Source organism: Solanum dulcamara, chromosome 3 (assembly GCF_947179165.1).
Source record: "Solanum dulcamara chromosome 3, daSolDulc1.2, whole genome shotgun sequence".
NCBI classification, from domain to species: Eukaryota; Viridiplantae; Streptophyta; class Magnoliopsida; order Solanales; family Solanaceae; genus Solanum; species Solanum dulcamara.
In genome coordinates, this window is record NC_077239.1 from 80,851,292 (window position 1) to 80,868,333 (window position 17,042).

General features: G+C 34.8%; 2 protein-coding genes across 8 annotated transcripts; both read right to left on the minus strand.

Moving 5' to 3' along the window:
• Nucleotides 1-24: 24 nt before the first annotated feature.
• On the minus strand, nucleotides 25-4,534 carry LOC129883282 (alkaline ceramidase-like). 7 transcript variants are annotated; one of them, XM_055957931.1, is made up of 4 exons: nucleotides 4,358-4,534; nucleotides 3,125-3,214; nucleotides 1,955-2,203; nucleotides 25-800 (listed from the first exon to the last, which is right to left on the minus strand). In XM_055957931.1, exons 3-4 carry the CDS (start codon nucleotides 2,200-2,202, stop codon nucleotides 287-289), a joined length of 762 nt encoding a protein of 253 aa, XP_055813906.1. In that variant the 5' UTR covers nucleotide 2,203; nucleotides 3,125-3,214; nucleotides 4,358-4,534; the 3' UTR covers nucleotides 25-286. The 7 variants fall into 7 exon arrangements, with proteins under 7 accessions (XP_055813906.1, XP_055813905.1, XP_055813903.1 ...); XM_055957930.1 differs by having other exon boundaries at nucleotides 3,129-3,226; XM_055957928.1 differs by having other exon boundaries at nucleotides 3,125-3,226.
• Nucleotides 4,535-5,525: 991 nt separating this feature from the next.
• LOC129883284 (probable sucrose-phosphate synthase 2) lies at nucleotides 5,526-14,100 on the minus strand. The gene is made up of 12 exons (XM_055957932.1): nucleotides 13,650-14,100; nucleotides 11,532-11,764; nucleotides 11,218-11,281; nucleotides 10,426-11,124; nucleotides 9,409-9,540; nucleotides 9,197-9,328; nucleotides 8,934-9,110; nucleotides 8,798-8,851; nucleotides 8,639-8,701; nucleotides 7,268-8,209; nucleotides 7,045-7,172; nucleotides 5,526-6,048 (listed from the first exon to the last, which is right to left on the minus strand). Exons 1-12 carry the CDS (start codon nucleotides 13,938-13,940, stop codon nucleotides 5,775-5,777), a joined length of 3,189 nt encoding a protein of 1,062 aa, XP_055813907.1. The 5' UTR covers nucleotides 13,941-14,100; the 3' UTR covers nucleotides 5,526-5,774.
• Between the last annotated feature and the right edge of the window lie 2,942 nt (nucleotides 14,101-17,042).

Genomic DNA, 17,042 nt, shown 5'->3' on the forward strand with positions numbered 1-17,042 from the left:
ATTTTCAAGAGAGTAGACGAGAACTTATCAGAAAAAGAATCAACTAGTTAATCCATGTCATCTTCTGTGGGAGTGTAAAATATGGTACACTGGAAAACCACTAATTGTACAGTCAAAAATTAACCACTATTCGGTCGAATCAAAACTACTCCAGACTTACATTTACATTACATTCTGCAAAATGGGAAAAGAGAAAAAAATTCAAGTGCTTGCTTTGTGCTCACCAGAGCTACTTCCTGCACATGTTTGGTATTGCAGGCTCAGCTCAAAAGAGAAGTAACTTCTGCTACTGGGTTTTTGGTTTCTGGATCTTCACATATGGGAAAAATCCAAACAAGTGCTTGATTTTGGGATTCCATTCACGTTGCTGAGCACGACAATACATCAAGAATGTATTTGCGAAGTACGAGTTGAAGCCCATTAAGACGTGCCACACTGCATGGCCCTGTGGATTAACATACCAGCCCTGAATTTGCTTGCAGAATAATCTATCACATAGCCAGCAAGCAGCTCCGATCAATAAAGTCGCCACATATAACTTTGCAAGGCGCTTTGCCAATGTGTCTTCTGTATGAATGTAATACTTATATGCACGAGGAGCGCACAGAAGGCACAATAGTGCATAGTGTACTTTGAAACCAATGCCAAAGCGAAGCTGTGAATGCACAATGGCAAAGAGTGCCCCATAAAGGAACAGAAAGGTGGGCATCGTACTCCGATAATGCCAATCTGGTGAATATAGGATATAGATATACAGAAGCATCTCCCAGACCATTGGTGTCTCATCACCTTGCTGTTGCCTGTCGATTTAATACATGAATCATAGTACAAAACAATAAGGGACACATAAAAGCAGGCAGTATTTTCAAGGACAATTAGTTTCATCACTGATGTCTCCTAGCATGCATAGAGAATCCCTTATTTGAAGTCAGAAAGAACTGTCTAACAAAGAAGCAAGAGGCAAACTGAAGGTGGCACTTGGTATATGATTCACAATAAGCTTTATCTTGTTATGCAGAAAAATTACAAATATTTTCCACCTGAGAACATACATCGAAGTCAAAACTTGGGAGGGAATCTGTATATGCGGCTGACTAAGATTTTGCTTTAGAATTGTATAGCAATACTAGATCATTGTTATGGCATACTGACGTGTGATCTTTCCTTGAAAGACACAAATCAGTTAGTCTATCACTATTTCTGTCATGGAAATTATTACTTAATGCCCTAGAAACTTCTTAACAGGATCAAACCGTGCATCCTTGTGCTGCTCTTTCCCACTCTCTTTTTGAGAAAAGCAGAATTAGATTGGCACTACTACAGTTTTCAAGAATCAGTAGCCAGGAGATTTGGAATGTTGAGTTATGGGCTTGTAAAATAGATATTAGATAGGATCATTCTACCAACTCAAACTACACAAACTAATACTTTAGAAACCAAAATACAGGAAAATAAGAAAAATCCAAAGCTTCTACCTGTGTATTCTCTTAACAGGTTCCGTCTACAAAAAACATGACCATTAAGAAAATCCTACAAGGAAGAGGGGCAGGGGTAGCCTCAATCCAGCAGGAGTCATTGGCTACTATGTTGCTCAGACACTTCAAAAATATCAAAGGGAGTGTGTCAGATCCTTCAAAAGTAATGCATTTTTGGAGGATCCGACATGGTGCAACAACATTTTTGAAGAGTCTGAGCAAACATAGATTGGCTATTAGGACACGATTTTTGAAGTCATATAATATCTTCAGTTTAGTGTCTTCCTGTTCATATATACAGAGATTCACACAATATAAACATCTCAAAAAAAGAAGCTACGGTGCATCCTTTTGAGTCTACTACCTTGTACTTTGGCAAACAAAGGACGATTAAGAAACATGTACATACATAAATGTATATTATACACCTAGCAAGCTTTACAGAGAATCTAACAGAAAAGAATGGAGAGAGTGCTTACATCTGCCGCAAAGTGGCATGATATGTCATGCTCCCTAAGGCAAGTATGATGTTTGATATATGGAGGACACTGAACCTTTTCTCAAACCGTTGTCTGAGGGCATTCACAAGACCAATAAGAGCCAACAGAATGCATGGGATATTTGAAATGGTGTTGAAGAATTCTGCAATATAGGATGACTGCACATAATTTGGCTCACACCACTCTTTAGATGTTACTGGGCCCCAAAAGAATATGCCATCTGCCATTCTGCAATCTTACTTTAAAAAGTCAGCTCGTATGCACTTGCAGTATTTTATGAGTAAATTACTCGAACATTTAAGCATGTCTCAGTAGTTGAAGTTTAATTAAAGAGATTCAAACTTTATATATATATATATCCTTAGAAGAATTATAATCAGCATCACTGCATGTGAATGAACAAAAAAAATTGCAACACCCATAAGATACCACAGCTTTTGGTGTTCTATGATTCACCTCCGAATAACGAGTAGGTAGTTCGATCCTTTTTATTTTGATCTTTTAAGTAAACTGATGGGGGGATGCAGAGCAATAGGTCGAATTACTATATAAAGAAGAGTTGTAAACTATAGGACTTCTTGTTCGAGTAGGAATATTTTGGTTTTTCTCGTACTAACGATTATAATCTTCGATACAAATACCACGCGCACAAACAATGATCTTGGGTGAACTACAAAGAATCAAAACAAACATGAAACTAAAAAAAGGAGAAGGGACAGGAACCCAAGAACTCTTGAAACAGTAATGAGTCACGCTATCCATACGACACCACAACATAGGATCTCTGTGTAGAGGTTATACTAGTTCTCATGGCAGTTTAGGTCACATTTCATTATTGATAACTTTAGAAAAGTATACACAATCCTTAAAGTTTAGTCCCAGATCCAAAAACCTGTGATCGAATTAATTCACATTTCTTTTATACTCTTCTCTATATTATTAACTTTACCTGACTTTGAAATCAAAATTCGGAACTGGTTAAATTGACCATCAAAGACAAATTGCATCCCTAAAGTGGGTTACAAATGGATTAAATATGAAGTATGCATACTTTATTTCTCCTTATCAATTGATCAATCAACAAAATCTCTTTCTTTTCCAATGCACATTTCTTAAGACAAATATATTTCACTAAAGACTGAAACATACTTGCCTAGTGCGGGTTACCTCTCCGGTGTGGTTTGCGAGCTATTGCATAGTAGCGGAGGTTTTACCTTGTGCTCACCCAAAGGATAGCGGCTGCGGATCTCCCTTGTCATAAAAAAAATAAGGGCCTATTCTTTCAATTCTTCTCTAATTGAGTAAATAGATGATGAAAAGATCAGTAGGTGCTTATAGTTTAATGGATTGAATGTGCAACAGACACCTAAAAACTAATTTAATTAATTATGATATGAAAAGAGAAAGTCAAAAGCATGAAACAAATACTTCCAATTTGGGAAACTACTTCAATACAAAAAATCTAAGAAGAAAGCTTTGCCACAAATCATTAACTCGAGATTTGATTCAAGAAAGTTTATTTCTCCTCTTTCATGAATTAATGTGTGAAACATGGAAGTTCCATACAATCAAACTCACATAAATTAATGTGTGAAACCTCAATTAGTTGAAATCCTCATAAACATTACCATGAGCTATCAAGCATTCCCCCACACAATATACCAAGCAGTCCTATCTGCAAACCCATCATTCAGCTACAATATCGAACCTTTTTTGTTTCCATTTTTTCATTTAGACTATGCTGGTGATTAGCAACTTGCACCCACCTCGACTATCACCTACAGCACACAACCACAGATGCAGCAGATAACAACTATACTCTCCTACAGCTTAATCAAACTACAAAATCATTGTCTAACGGTCTGAAAACCCATCTTTCAGCTACAATCTCAAACCTTAATTGTGTTCATTTTTTTCATTTAGTCTGTGGTGATGATTAGCACAACTTACCCCCACCTTGACTAATCCAAACTGGGCATGTACACCATATATCATCTATCCTCTCCAACATAAACCCCTAATACAAACAATGACCTTAATACAAAATCAATCAAATTTCCACTAACCCACAAAATAATACTACAATTAACCAAATCCAACACCAAAGATCCGTTTTTACCCCCCCCCCCAAATTAAACCACCTCCTAATTCCTATACTTCTTAATCAAACTACAATATCACCCTTAACACTATCCCCATGACAAAAAATACCCTCAAATTTCAACCAATCTATCACCATTAGATCCCCAAAATGAACCAAAATTCTCCACAAATAAAACACACACACACAAATACAAACACATATAGCAACAAATAAAAGTAAAATATGCATACGCAATCTTCTATTTGTACCAAGAAAAATTCAGGAAAAAAAAAACAAACCTTTCAACGTCAGATCCAAATTCCACTCCCAATAATATCTACAGATTTGCTTCTTCCAATATATATGTGTGTGTGCATATACATATATATAAACACACACAAGATCTCTCTCGCTTTCTCTCTCTCTCTCTCTCTCTTTTGCTTTTTCTTCTTTGCTAGGGTTTGAATAATAAGGATTTAATTATTATTTTTGTTACTTTAAAAGAAAAAAGAAAAAAAAAGAGATTCGTTAATCTAGGTTGATTGGAATTTTGGAGGGAATCTTTTTATTTTGACACGGGTGAGTTGGTTTTCACGTGTGAATGACATCAACCGTTGGATTATATCGGAATAATGAACGGTTCACGTGTGTTTCATCTGGTTATTTTTCAGTTTATTACGATCTCATAAGTTTCTATGAAAATATTAGGAGGAAAATGAATAAACATAAATAATAGTAGCATTTGATTTCAAATTTATGAGCTTAGATTAATTAGTATGACATTTGGTTGACTAGTTTCTAACCTCAAGTTCACTCTAATGCTCACTCTAAAATAATTGATGTGACATAAAATATGAATTTATTATTTTTAAAATATGTTTAATGCGTCAAACTGAGGGACTTGAGAAGCATAAAAAAAGTCATATTCAAAAGTTGAAGTTTATAAATTCTAAAGTTTATTATATGCGTATATTTTTTAGATTTCACAAGTATATCGAATTTAAATCAAAGTTGTAATTAGGTTATGTTAAACATGCACTTCTCATACTAGCTCCCCTTGCAACACTCAAATTATAACAAAATTGACTTTCACATTTATATCGAATTTAAACCAAAGTTATAACTAGGTTATGTTAATTCCGCACTTCTTATACTAGCTCCTCTGCAACACTCAAATTATAACAAAATTGACTTTCACATTTATATCGGATTTAAACCAAAGTTGTAACTAGGTTATGTTAAACCTGCACTTCTCATACTAGCTCCCCCTGCAACACTCAAATTATAACAAAATTGACTTTCACATTTGCAAGTTGCAGAATCGTGACAGGGTGTATGAACATAAGTATTACGTATATTATTTCAATTGAATTCAATATTTTCGACATTAAACATCGATATAAAGTAAAGGTATATTCAACAACATATTACGTATGTTCTAAACTCATAATTTTCAAATACATTGAGTTCAATACAAAGAACTTTAAAGATTGAACACATCAAATTTAAATCATGAATCCGTCTATGTTCAAATAACATAAGAGAGAATGGGATTGGTAATCAAAAAATGCTTGACATGCACATTATTGCATTCCTTACACTTGCCAAAGATTAAAGCTCAAAAAATGGAAAAGAAAAGGAAAAAAAGGCTGTTGTATATAGTATGTTATAATTCCTTCTGTGAGGAATAGTATAAGTATACCATTTTTATGTGCCTCATCTAGACACGTGCCTCAATGCATTGGCAAACTCTTCAACTGTTTCGTTCCCACCGGCGTAGGTGATCAGGGGGCTGTCTGGTGGAACGACGTCTTCTCGTAGGTAGCTTCCTGATGTTCTTAGCAGATTTTCTGAACCTTCCTCGACAGAACCTTTCAAGATCAATGTTCTGTGAGTTCCGGATATAAGTTCTTCATAATCCGTGTCTCCAGTTTCACCGAGGATGACACACATGTTTGCAACGTTCAATCTCCAGCGTACAAAAAGATACCTACAAAAATGACATAGTATCAAAAGCATGCTAGCTATGAGCAAGGAAAGTACTCAAAGATGTTGACACTCCAACAAAATCTTCCTCTATGTAATGATGGATTCTTTAGCTAAAGAACATTTCATCCAATCAAATGATGACCAATTTTTTGTGTAGCACGGGTCTTTTGTTGTATCATTCTACCTGTTTAAAGCTGTATTCGTAGTTAAATATTTGTATAATGAACGTTTTCAAGATGAGATAAGGTTTGGACTCACCAACAACAGTTTACATGCCTTAAATACCAGAGTTTCTTGTTAGTATAACTGGAGTAAAAAGGATATTTTTTACTTTTTGGGGCATCTATAAACTATAGTCCTTCGACACATGGATTAATATCCTATTAAAGCTATACTGTCTTCTTATCTCCCTTTGTTAGTGATGAACACTAGGATCCAGAAAAAGTTGCATGTCTTTGTTAAAGAACTCCATCAAGCTGCTTTTCAAAAACTGTTCTTTTTTGTGGAAAGTGAAAAAAAAAAAAAACTAAATGAATAAGCAACTAAAGCCTCACAATCGTTTTTTTCTTAACAAGTGAAGTTCTTCTCTTTTACAATGCTTTGACATCCTAACTTTTGCAATATGTGCATGTTAAACTGAAATAGATCTGGCCTACATGCTGAAAATATGCAGTCAACACCTTTAGTACGAGATCAACCTGCAATGATATCACATGAGATGGGCAGGCTACGGATCGGCAACCAGAGATTAAACTCTGGTGAGTAAGAAACAAGGTACCCTAACATATTAACATGCTTTTACTACCTTTAATATCAAGCTGGCAGCCATCAATAAAAGATGAAAGTTTCTTGTGAACAACTTAGGATTGGCATTGGCATACATGAGAACATTGCCAAACAAATCGATGAGATTTTTAATCCAGACCAAGGAAATTACAACAATATGTGAAATAATTTCCAGGTTGACTAATTAGCCCATCAATCTGAAAGACAGTACCTGAGTGCTTGTGACCGAGATGCAAGCAGAGGAACAACTTGCATTCTTGTTGAATTCCTGCAGTACATCAAATGGCAGCGAAGACCCCTCATCCTAAGCTTCTGTCTCATATCATCTACCTTCTTTGCCTGATGAAAGATTAAACATATATATGTTACTTGGAATACATCAAACCATTAGATATAATGGTTGAATTTCTCGATTCAGAGAAAAAAATATTCACCTTACTGCGATCCTTGATCAAGTAGGAAATGCAATGGGAATTGCTTGATTTCACATCTTCCTCAATAGCACTAGTTACAGATTTCTCCTGTTTACCTTCTTGTGTATTCATTAATTTCCAAATTGTTTTCCTTAAGCCATCGCCACCCCATCGATATTCAATATGTGATGAATAGTCAGGGTCAGGATAAAGCTTGCCATGTTCTTCGGTAGAAGTTCCTGGATAAAACACTTCACTCCCACTGCTACAGATTAAAGCATCAAACTCAATTAGTTTGATGTTCCCGGATTTTAGAAATGCTGTCAATTCGGACATTGACATCGCTGTTGAGATGGCAAATCCTGATACTCTTGCAATCTGTGAATCTGACCTAATGGTCTTAAGAATCTCCTGGATAATCTGAATCATTTTCTTTTGAGGAGCTCCATTTGTTTCATAGCAATCTAGAGCAATTACAATTAATTTAAGTCGCCTACGCAACATGGGATATTTGCTAGGAACATTGTCCTTTTTATCACCCTCAGATTCCTGTTTACCCGTCTCTGGTCTCTTCATTTTGCTTAAAACCCGATTAACTTGGTCTTGTACGGCATCAGCAGTTGCAGATGCATCAAATGATTCATTTAACGATGTCTTTTCTCCATCAACAGACAGTCTCAAGGACATATCTTGCACGTCTTTGAGTGAATCATTCAGGGACGACTCTTCTGCAGCCAGCTCATCGGACGGATTGTCAGTTTTCCATTGCGGGTGTCTCATTCTACATGCAGCAATTCTAGTTAAATATGTTCGACAATGTTCGGGCCACGAGAAGAGGTGTATGTTCTTCCAACCATTCTTCCTACACTCGTGCCACAGGTTCTTTTCTGATACTAATTTAAGTAGTGCATCAGCAATTGCTTGCTGATCATGTGGGTCCACAAGCAATCCATTGTTGAGTGCCTGATAAAATTAAAAAAACAAAAAAAACATCAACCTAAATAGCCGTCACCCAACTGATTAAACAAAAATAGCCAGAAGATGTATGATATATGTATAATTCATGTATAATATGTGCATGATCGTGTATAAGGAATGTATAATCTATGTATACCGGCTAGAAAAAGTAAGCAGTAAATCTGTCAGGCTATTCATGTAAAGATCCCTAATCGATAGTTCTATTCATTATTGTATAGCTATAAAAAAAAATTAATGTATAAAACGAAAATGATGATCTTTCGAATATATCCTTTTACGATGTTCCTTTCCATCTGTACCTTTTTGACATGCTCAAATTGTTACTAATGCAATGATAAACCATAGTAGAAATCGGATTAGTGATCAACGGGAGGATGAGAGGGTAATTAAAGCATGGAACGCAGGTCATTTTACCCGATGAATATCAACTGGACCACCATTCTTAGTAGCCACCATAGGAAGTCCATGTGCAGAAGCCTAAAGATTGTACAGATACACATGATCAAATTTAGGACATAACAATAACAGAAACTTGAAGGACAATGTCGGAAGTGGATTAAAGTCATAACAAACCTCAATTAGAGTCAGTCCAAAGGGTTCAATGAAAGCTGGATTTATGAACACTCCCTGTGAAGTTTCTATACCATGAGAACCATCGTCGTAAAGGAAAATATTACACAAATTGCAAGGATCAAAGGACTTAAAGAACCTTTGTTTTGCCAGCGAGACGGTATATCTCTGGAACGTCACTTTGTTTGTGATGTTTTGGGAAAGCAACTTGGCCATAAAGGTCATACTTATCAACCAACTTCAGCACAGTTGTAAGAACACTGGCATTTCCTGCGGACATCTCATCTATGTCATCTCTATTTCCCATTATAAGTGTCTGCATCCAATATTTTACCATTGTATTAGTATTTGACAATACGGTTCATTCTCAGCAAGTTTAGCAACTGTGTCAAACCAATTTACCAGATTAGCGAGCTCCCTCAGCGGGCGACATTCTCCAAAGGCCTTCACGAGAGTGGTTATATTCTTCTTCGGGTCTGGTCTGGACAATGCCAGAATCATTGGCTTATGTGGGTTTGTTAGAAAGCGCATGACCTGCAAAAAGGTATGTACTTGAGCAGACAATCATTATTCGCACGTGAGCACCGCGACATTTGTTAAGTATTGCTACCCACCTCAGACCATATGGTGGGGACTGCTTTAGGAGATTGTCCATCAGCATTAGTGAGTGCTGCAAGATCCCCATCAGCATCTGCTGTGTCCTCCTGATTCACAACATTACTAAAGTCCATTCCGGGAGGAATAACCTACAAAATTTGTGTCACCAAAAGACTCTTAGAAGCCCCAACTACAAACTTAAATATAGTACTCCTTCCATTTCAATTTGTTTGTCTGGTTTTGAATATGCAGAATATGCCAAAATGTCCTTTAATATTATGGTCTTAAACATGTTGTGTGGAAAGTTGAAATTAAAGAGTTTCCAAAAAGGGAAAGAGCCATTCGTTTTGAAATGGACTAAAAGGAAAAGTAAGACAAACAAATTGAAATAGAGGGAGTAATAGTTTCTAAATAACAGCAGACAAATAATTTCCTCGACTGTCCCGGACATCATGCAGCTGTGTTAGTCAATGTCTTTGTCATAAAGTAACCTATAATAGCTCCAATCAAAGCCAGAGAGAAAGAACTATAACTGTAGAAGGCAATTGTATGAAATTTGTTGATGGATGCATTTGTGACTATCTTAGAAACATATCAAATTACCATAGTTTCGAAGTCACCAGGCACCAGCCTACTAATTACTTCTTGTCAGAGAGAGAATAACGAACACCACCGACATCTATCAGTTTAATGCTTATTTGAAGTGTTTTCTACACAAGCATTTGGACTGCATTGATGGGACAATTTGGAATATGAATTTCTTGGGAACAGCAGTATAAGAAATTAATGTCGTGAAGTTATACCACAAGATCTCAAACATCACATTTCTTTCCTCACATGCTCACTAATACATCTGAACTATCGATCTGCCATATCGATCATCAATTTATGACGACCATGATTACCGGTATCCTTGGCATATGGAAGTCAAATTAGATTTCTCATTCTACCAATTAAAGCCCAACTGTTCAAAAAACATATATGCATGCATGAGTGTATGTTTACATATATATTTCATGAAACGGCATTCTTACCGCCATCCTTGGCATGTAGCGACCATGGCAATTGACTCCTCGTCTTGCACGAGCTCTTAAAACTTTTTCAAGTTTTACATCAAATCCATCATATAGTCCCCACTGTTCATCAATCTCCTGTTTGGTGCTTGTGATAATGAGTTCTGCAGCATCCAGTGAGAGCTCCTCACCTTCAATCCTCCTCATTATCCTGTATGTTGAATTAATATCCTCTTTCGATTGCCTTGCTTGCTTGATAAGCTGTTCTAGCTTGTTTCTACCAAGTGAATGTCCTGTTAGGACCATCGGAACATTTAAAGCGCCTGAAAGGAGAGCAGCACTATCCCCTGCATCTGCATAATGACCATGGATCACATATGGCCAAACAGGTTGGCCTCCACCTATTTGTTCACCCAAAGCTTTTGACATATTAATGATGTGTGCAAGAGCTCCATCTACAAACTCCTGAATATAAGGCCATAACAATTCTTTCCGGAGGTACTTATCACGAGGACCAAAGGGTATCCTTATGATATAAGCTCCACTGCTTTCTCCAAGATCAGTGTCATCACCATCTTCAGGACCTGTGTTTAACATCTCTGTGGGTTCACCATAGCTCCAATCCACTTCAGATGACGCAATTTGGCGAGTGAACAGATCAACTCTATAGACACCGGGCATCTTAGCAAGTGCTTTAGCAAGCTCCACAACATACTTAATCTGAAAATTGGATATATTCCAGTTAGGATCTTAGTGCTAAGAAGGCAATTTGGAAAGAAGTTATCACCATATCATGAAGGTGATGTAGTTTACCTGACCACCTGTATCAGAATCACGACCAAGCTCCATATTTTCACCTCGGACCAATCCATGCAAACTGGTCAAGAAGATTGGTAATTTAAAATCTATACCCCCTGTTACTAGCTTAGGCAAACATTTATAGCCTTAAAGGAAGTTCAGATTGAAAGTGCCATCACTTTAAAAAAAAAAATCATATGCTAGAAATAGTAGAAATATAACCTGAACCAGGACTAGTCAATATAGATTTAAAAAGCACAACATTCAGTTACGATATGACGACTCAAATCTGGAAACAAACATTTGAAAACTACTCAAGTTTGCATTACCTAACTAGGATGATATAAAGCTTCTTTTCCTTGTTACTGTCTGACCACACTTCCAAATTGGAAAAGTTCCTCTGAAACCTTTTCCTCGGGCTGTCAAGTGTTGGTGTCTCCCCTAAAGCATCACCCTTTTCCCCTTCAGACAAGTCTTCTGACATGTCCTCTGTAACATCTTTGCGTCCTTGTTCTCGTTCCAATCTTCTGTTTGCTAACCTCTGGAGGTCTTCCCATTCCAACTATGATAAGAGTGGAATGTTTCAGAAGAATAATTCTCTTTGATAAATATGAAGGTTGAAAACAAAGATGCTTTATGTCTTAAATAAAGATGAGGCGAATAATCTTAAGCATCAATATAAATCTATAAGCGTAAACTACCTTGCAACATAATGACATATAGTTACTTAATGCAAAAAAGGAAAAAAGAAAAATTAAGTTGCAAAAGAATAAGCAAACAGCATTTAATCCAACAATGACTAACTTCCAGCAACTAGGAATCGAGTGCTTATAGATTTAACACAACCTTAAACTAGAAATGATCAAATCCTCTTTCTGAAATAGTAAATGACCACAGAATCTTCACGCACACATGTATCTCCCTTGATGGAAGCAGGATTTTCACAGAGAGTATATAGTAAAAAAAATGTCCTTGTATATATAATGTGCTTTCTGGGCGAAGGTGGTCTACAAGTCAAAAAGATCTGGCTCACTTCCTTTTTCCTTATATTTGAAAATTTTATCAAATTTCGTCTATTTTAAGTACACCACTAATTGAATGCTTATTCCAAAATCTGCAAATATACTGAAATAACAATCTAAGCTACAGTATGCAGACACATACACAAACATGTAGGTAAAGAATTTCATGAACCCCAGAAGATCACATTTTCCTACCATAAGAACACCAAAGTACAATTACAAATCCCAGCTTAGACCCGAAAGAAAAACAATTGAGTATTCCTTCACATCTGCCTAAAAGGCTTTGATGGATCAGTAGAGTTACTCGGTACTTGTGCTTTGTACTAGTGGGAGGAGCTACCTGGTGGATTAGTCGAGGTGCGTGAGAGATAACCCGAACACCACCATTTAAAAAACATATGGAAAAACAAATGCACAAGCAACTATGTTGCTCGGACTCTCCAAAAATGATGCCGCACCCGTGTCGGATCCTTCGAAAATGCACTACTTTTAAAGGATCAGATATGCACCCGTCAACATTTTTGAAGAGAGCAAAGGAATATTACAAATATCATGCTTCAGAAAATCCAGAAAACACAAGGGACAACACACAAAGACAAAAACTTTACTAATGACCCTTTATTGCACAACCCCAAACAAGTCACAAACACACGAAAAAACATAGAGCATAATCAAAAGTGGAAACCATTTTGACATTCACCCAATTCAAGAAATGAGCAGAGCTATAAAACACAAGTGAAAACAACAAAGAAACGCCAGAGTAAACTTCTCCAAATCACCAAAACTATATAAACACACTACTCCCTCCGTCCCAACTTATGTGAAAGTTCGGATTACAAGGGTCAAAACACTTAATTCTAACTATGAATTCCAATATAAAATCCTCAAATCTTCTAAAATAAAATTTACATAATTTAAAACAAGACGAAATGTACTACAAGCCGAGCATACTTAATGATTCAATATATTTTTCAGAAAAAATAGAGAAAACTATAATCAAAGAAAATTCTATTTGACTCCTCGAATAGCAACACCTCCACATAAAATGGGAGGGAGGGAGTATTTCACAACATCTTTTGCATGGAAAAAATCACTCAAACATAGAGCACTCAAGGTTCAATTTCCCGCAAAGACAAAAATACTAAACAATTTCTTTCCATTTGTCCGAGAATGAAAAATAGCAGGTTACCATAAAATTAGTCGAGATAAACATAAGATAACCCAAACACACGATTATAAAAAATAAAAATCACTAAAACATAAAGCACTAAGGCTCAATTCCCAACACAAATGAAAACATCATATGATTTCTTCCTATCTATCTGAGCCTCCATAAACAGAATTACCAATACCAATGAGTCATAACTGGTAAAACTAATCGAGATGCGCGCAAAAACAGAAAAATAGATGATATAAGAAAAGAACCTGTTTCTTCTTGCGAGCAAGATGCCAAATGCGCCAACACATATTCTCTAATCTTGAACTTCTCTCCCTTGTGTTCCTTGTAGCTACAACTTTTATCCATGTCCTATGAAGATCAGTTTCATCAACCCCTGTAACAACTTCTTCAACAAAATATTTTGTAGGATTAAAATTAGCCCTCTCTGCTATATTCAAATGTGATGATGTTGATGATGGTGTTTTATCTTCAATTGCTGAAGCTCCACTGCTCAATATAGCTTCTAAATACCCATTAATCCATTCATTACCAGCCATATTTGCTCAAAAAAATGAAAAATAAAACAATGGGGTTCACTAAAAGATTGAAAAGATTGAATCTTTACATCAAAGAATGGATTTTTTTTCCAAAAAAAAATTAAATTCTTGAATTATTTTTTTTTATTTTGTTTTTGTGGGTGTTCTTGAAAATGGTGAGATATGAAAGAGAGATTTTGTACGTAGAGGGAAAATAGAGAGAACCACATGGCAGTTGAAGGTGGGCCCAAGAAGTGACACGTGGAATATAAATTTTTAAGGTGAGGAATGACACAAACTTTAAGGTTTGTGCGATTCCCAATGCGAAGTGGGCGCCTGCTTTGGATCGAATGAAGAGAAGTTTTAGGAGAATTTTATGGTTTTTCTTTAAAAAATGACAATTTAGATTAGAAATAGTGGTCAAATTCGTGAGTTTTCTATCTAAATTATTATGTTTTTTGTGTTTTTTATTTGAACAGTCATCAAATATTAATGACATAATACATGTAAATGTCATTTGACTTGATTTTAACGGATATTTATATCCTTCAACTTTGGATATGTACAAATAGGCACTGAAACTAATATATAATTGAATAAATTAAATCGACACACTCATCCTATGTGGTGTCCTCCATGGCAATTTTGAGTTGTCATACGTATATTAAGTTATGTAGGACATGTGTGTCTACTTATTCAACTTTTAACAAATTTAAGTGTTTACTTGTACATATATAAAGTTGGAGAGTCTAGATGTTAGTTAAGGCCAAGTTAAAGGACATTATATCAATATTAATTAAAATCAATCCGATTAATATTGTGCGCGATGTATACTCTCTTTTTATTTTGGTGTACACTTTCTTTTTATTTTAGGGCAATTTCTATAAGTTTCATGTTTTGGGTGTTTTTACTCACTTTTCCTACACTTCTTATCCTCTCTTTGATCTTTGTTGTATACTTCACATATAGCAAGTGCCCAACTTTAGGTTAGAAATTCATTGACTACATACAATTGTTTGGTATTTTTGTTTATCATATAATTATGTTTGTAACTATGAAATCATAGTAAATAAAGATGTTAAAAGAAATGGGTTAGACATAAAATTACATGTCTTATGTAATTATGCACTTCACATAACTTTATTAATTGCAATACGACTTATCCTTTTGAAGTTGTCTCTAAAAACATATAATCTGCAAAATTGTTTTCATCTATATAGGTGAAAATAATTAGTAATTGGGAATATATTTTAGTCACGTTAATACGTTTACGTTCCTATGCTTTCGAGGAGTCTTTTAACTCGATCAATTATTTAAATGCCAGTATAAAAAATATACAGAATTTTTAATAATTCTTTTATTTGATATAATGTTAGTATGATATGAACAGATGCAAGTGAGAAGGACATCCATGTGAAGGAAAATAAATTAATCAATTATAAAAGTACTACTCGAGAATATTGAGAGAAGGAATTAAAGCCAAAAAAAATAGTCACACATGCCAAGTTAGGCCAAAATTTGCTTTCACTTTTTTTGTTTGTGTTTGCATGTATGTTTTCAAGGAATGGCAAAAAATACCCAAAAAATTAATAAAATTGGAACTGATTTTAAAATGTTGGAAAGCAACTTGTGTGTAAAAAGAGGCTAAAGATGACAATGAGATAGAGCTTGGTTGATGGTGGCTACTACTTGTTGGGATGATGATATGGTTGCCACAAACTTTTGAATCAATAGAATAGATATCTATTATGTCCATCATGTGGCAAGAACAACTCACCATTTTGTATTTAGATGTCTTCAACATTAGTAAGCTAGTTAAACAAACTAGAAGACGACTCAGTCCCGCGTATTTAATCAGCTTGTATCGTTTATCAATTAAATTTAAAAAGTGACTCAGTTAATATATAAGTACGCTTAAAATAGGGTAGTATTGTGCCTATTGGGTTTGGCTCTTCCCCATATGGATCCCACCATCAGAGTATAAGCATCCTCTTATAGTTACACATATGCGAGAGATTGAACGTTTTAAAAGTATTACGAAAATTACGAAATTATTTTTTTTACCAAAATGTCAGGAAACAAGTGGGATTTGTTTACGATATTTATGCAAAATTGAACGACTTTTTAATTACAAAAGACGGTATAGCTCGTGACTTTATATATAATACTTGGACAAAATTGAGTGACTTTTCTCGTTACAAAATATAGTTTAATCACTTTAGTATAATAGAATAAAAGGTGAGTTATTATTCATGAAATCACCCATATAGTTTTAGATAAAAGATTAAAGAGGGAATTGATACCACATTCAAACATATATAGTTTTAGATAAAAGAAAAAAAATCAAAACTGATGAATTGATTAATTTTTTCTTTCTAAATTATAAGCTTTAAGTGCAATAATCATTGATAAGATATCACATATACTATAATATCTACACCATTTTATCTAATTAAAAGTGCAATGAGATGTATATCACACGTATTGTAATTATCTTTACAATTTTATATGTGATCTTCAAAAGTGTCACCCTCTATATTGTGTTATTAAGAAAATATAAAAAGTTTATTAAAAAAATATAAAAGAAAAGCATCACATTAGCCAAAAAGGTCCTGTATATTACTCTTTGACAAGTTTAGATATGAATATGCAGCTAATAAAACGACTTTAATTATGAAAGTTTCTTCGATATATATTACCCTTTGATTTTTTTAAGTCGAGGGTCTATCAAAAATGATTTTTCTATACTATAAAGATAAAAATAAAATCTGTGTTATCTCATTTTTCTTAGATCTTATTTGCAGAATTACATTAAATAGGTTACGTTATTGTTGATGACAATTGATGATGTTGTTTGCTTATTGTGTTTCTATGACGAGGGAAAAAACTCATTTATATTTGGTGTTTACACCAAATCAATGAATAAAAGCACAATATATTGAAAGCCTTGTTAGTAAATTTCATTTAAACATTCGAATTATGACATGTTTCGATTAAGTACATATAGCTATGCATGTGATAAAATATTCCTATATATTAGATACTCCCAACTCAAAATTTTGAAAAATAATATGTGTGTTCTCAAGCGTTCATTACGTAAATAAGTTAATTATTTAAAATAGA

Excerpts from the sequence above, each read along its gene's own strand:
- LOC129883282 (XM_055957925.1), bottom strand. The coding sequence starts at position 3,234 with ATGACAAGGGAGATCCGCAGCCGCTATCCTTTGGGTGAGCACAAGGTA. Across the intron at positions 2,204-3,142 it reads TCGCAAACCACACCGGAGAG|AATGGCAGATGGCATATTCT; the intron begins GTAACCCGCACT and ends GTAAGATTGCAG. Across the intron at positions 801-1,954 it reads CATGCCACTTTGCGGCAGAT|GCAACAGCAAGGTGATGAGA; the intron begins GTAAGCACTCTC and ends TTAAATCGACAG.
- LOC129883284 (XM_055957932.1), bottom strand. The coding sequence starts at position 13,940 with ATGGCTGGTAATGAATGGATTAATGGGTATTTAGAAGCTATATTGAGC. Across the intron at positions 9,329-9,408 it reads TCCCCACCATATGGTCTGAG|GTCATGCGCTTTCTAACAAA; the intron begins GTGGGTAGCAAT and ends ACCTTTTTGCAG. Across the intron at positions 7,173-7,267 it reads TGATCAAGGATCGCAGTAAG|GCAAAGAAGGTAGATGATAT; the intron begins GTGAATATTTTT and ends ATCTTTCATCAG.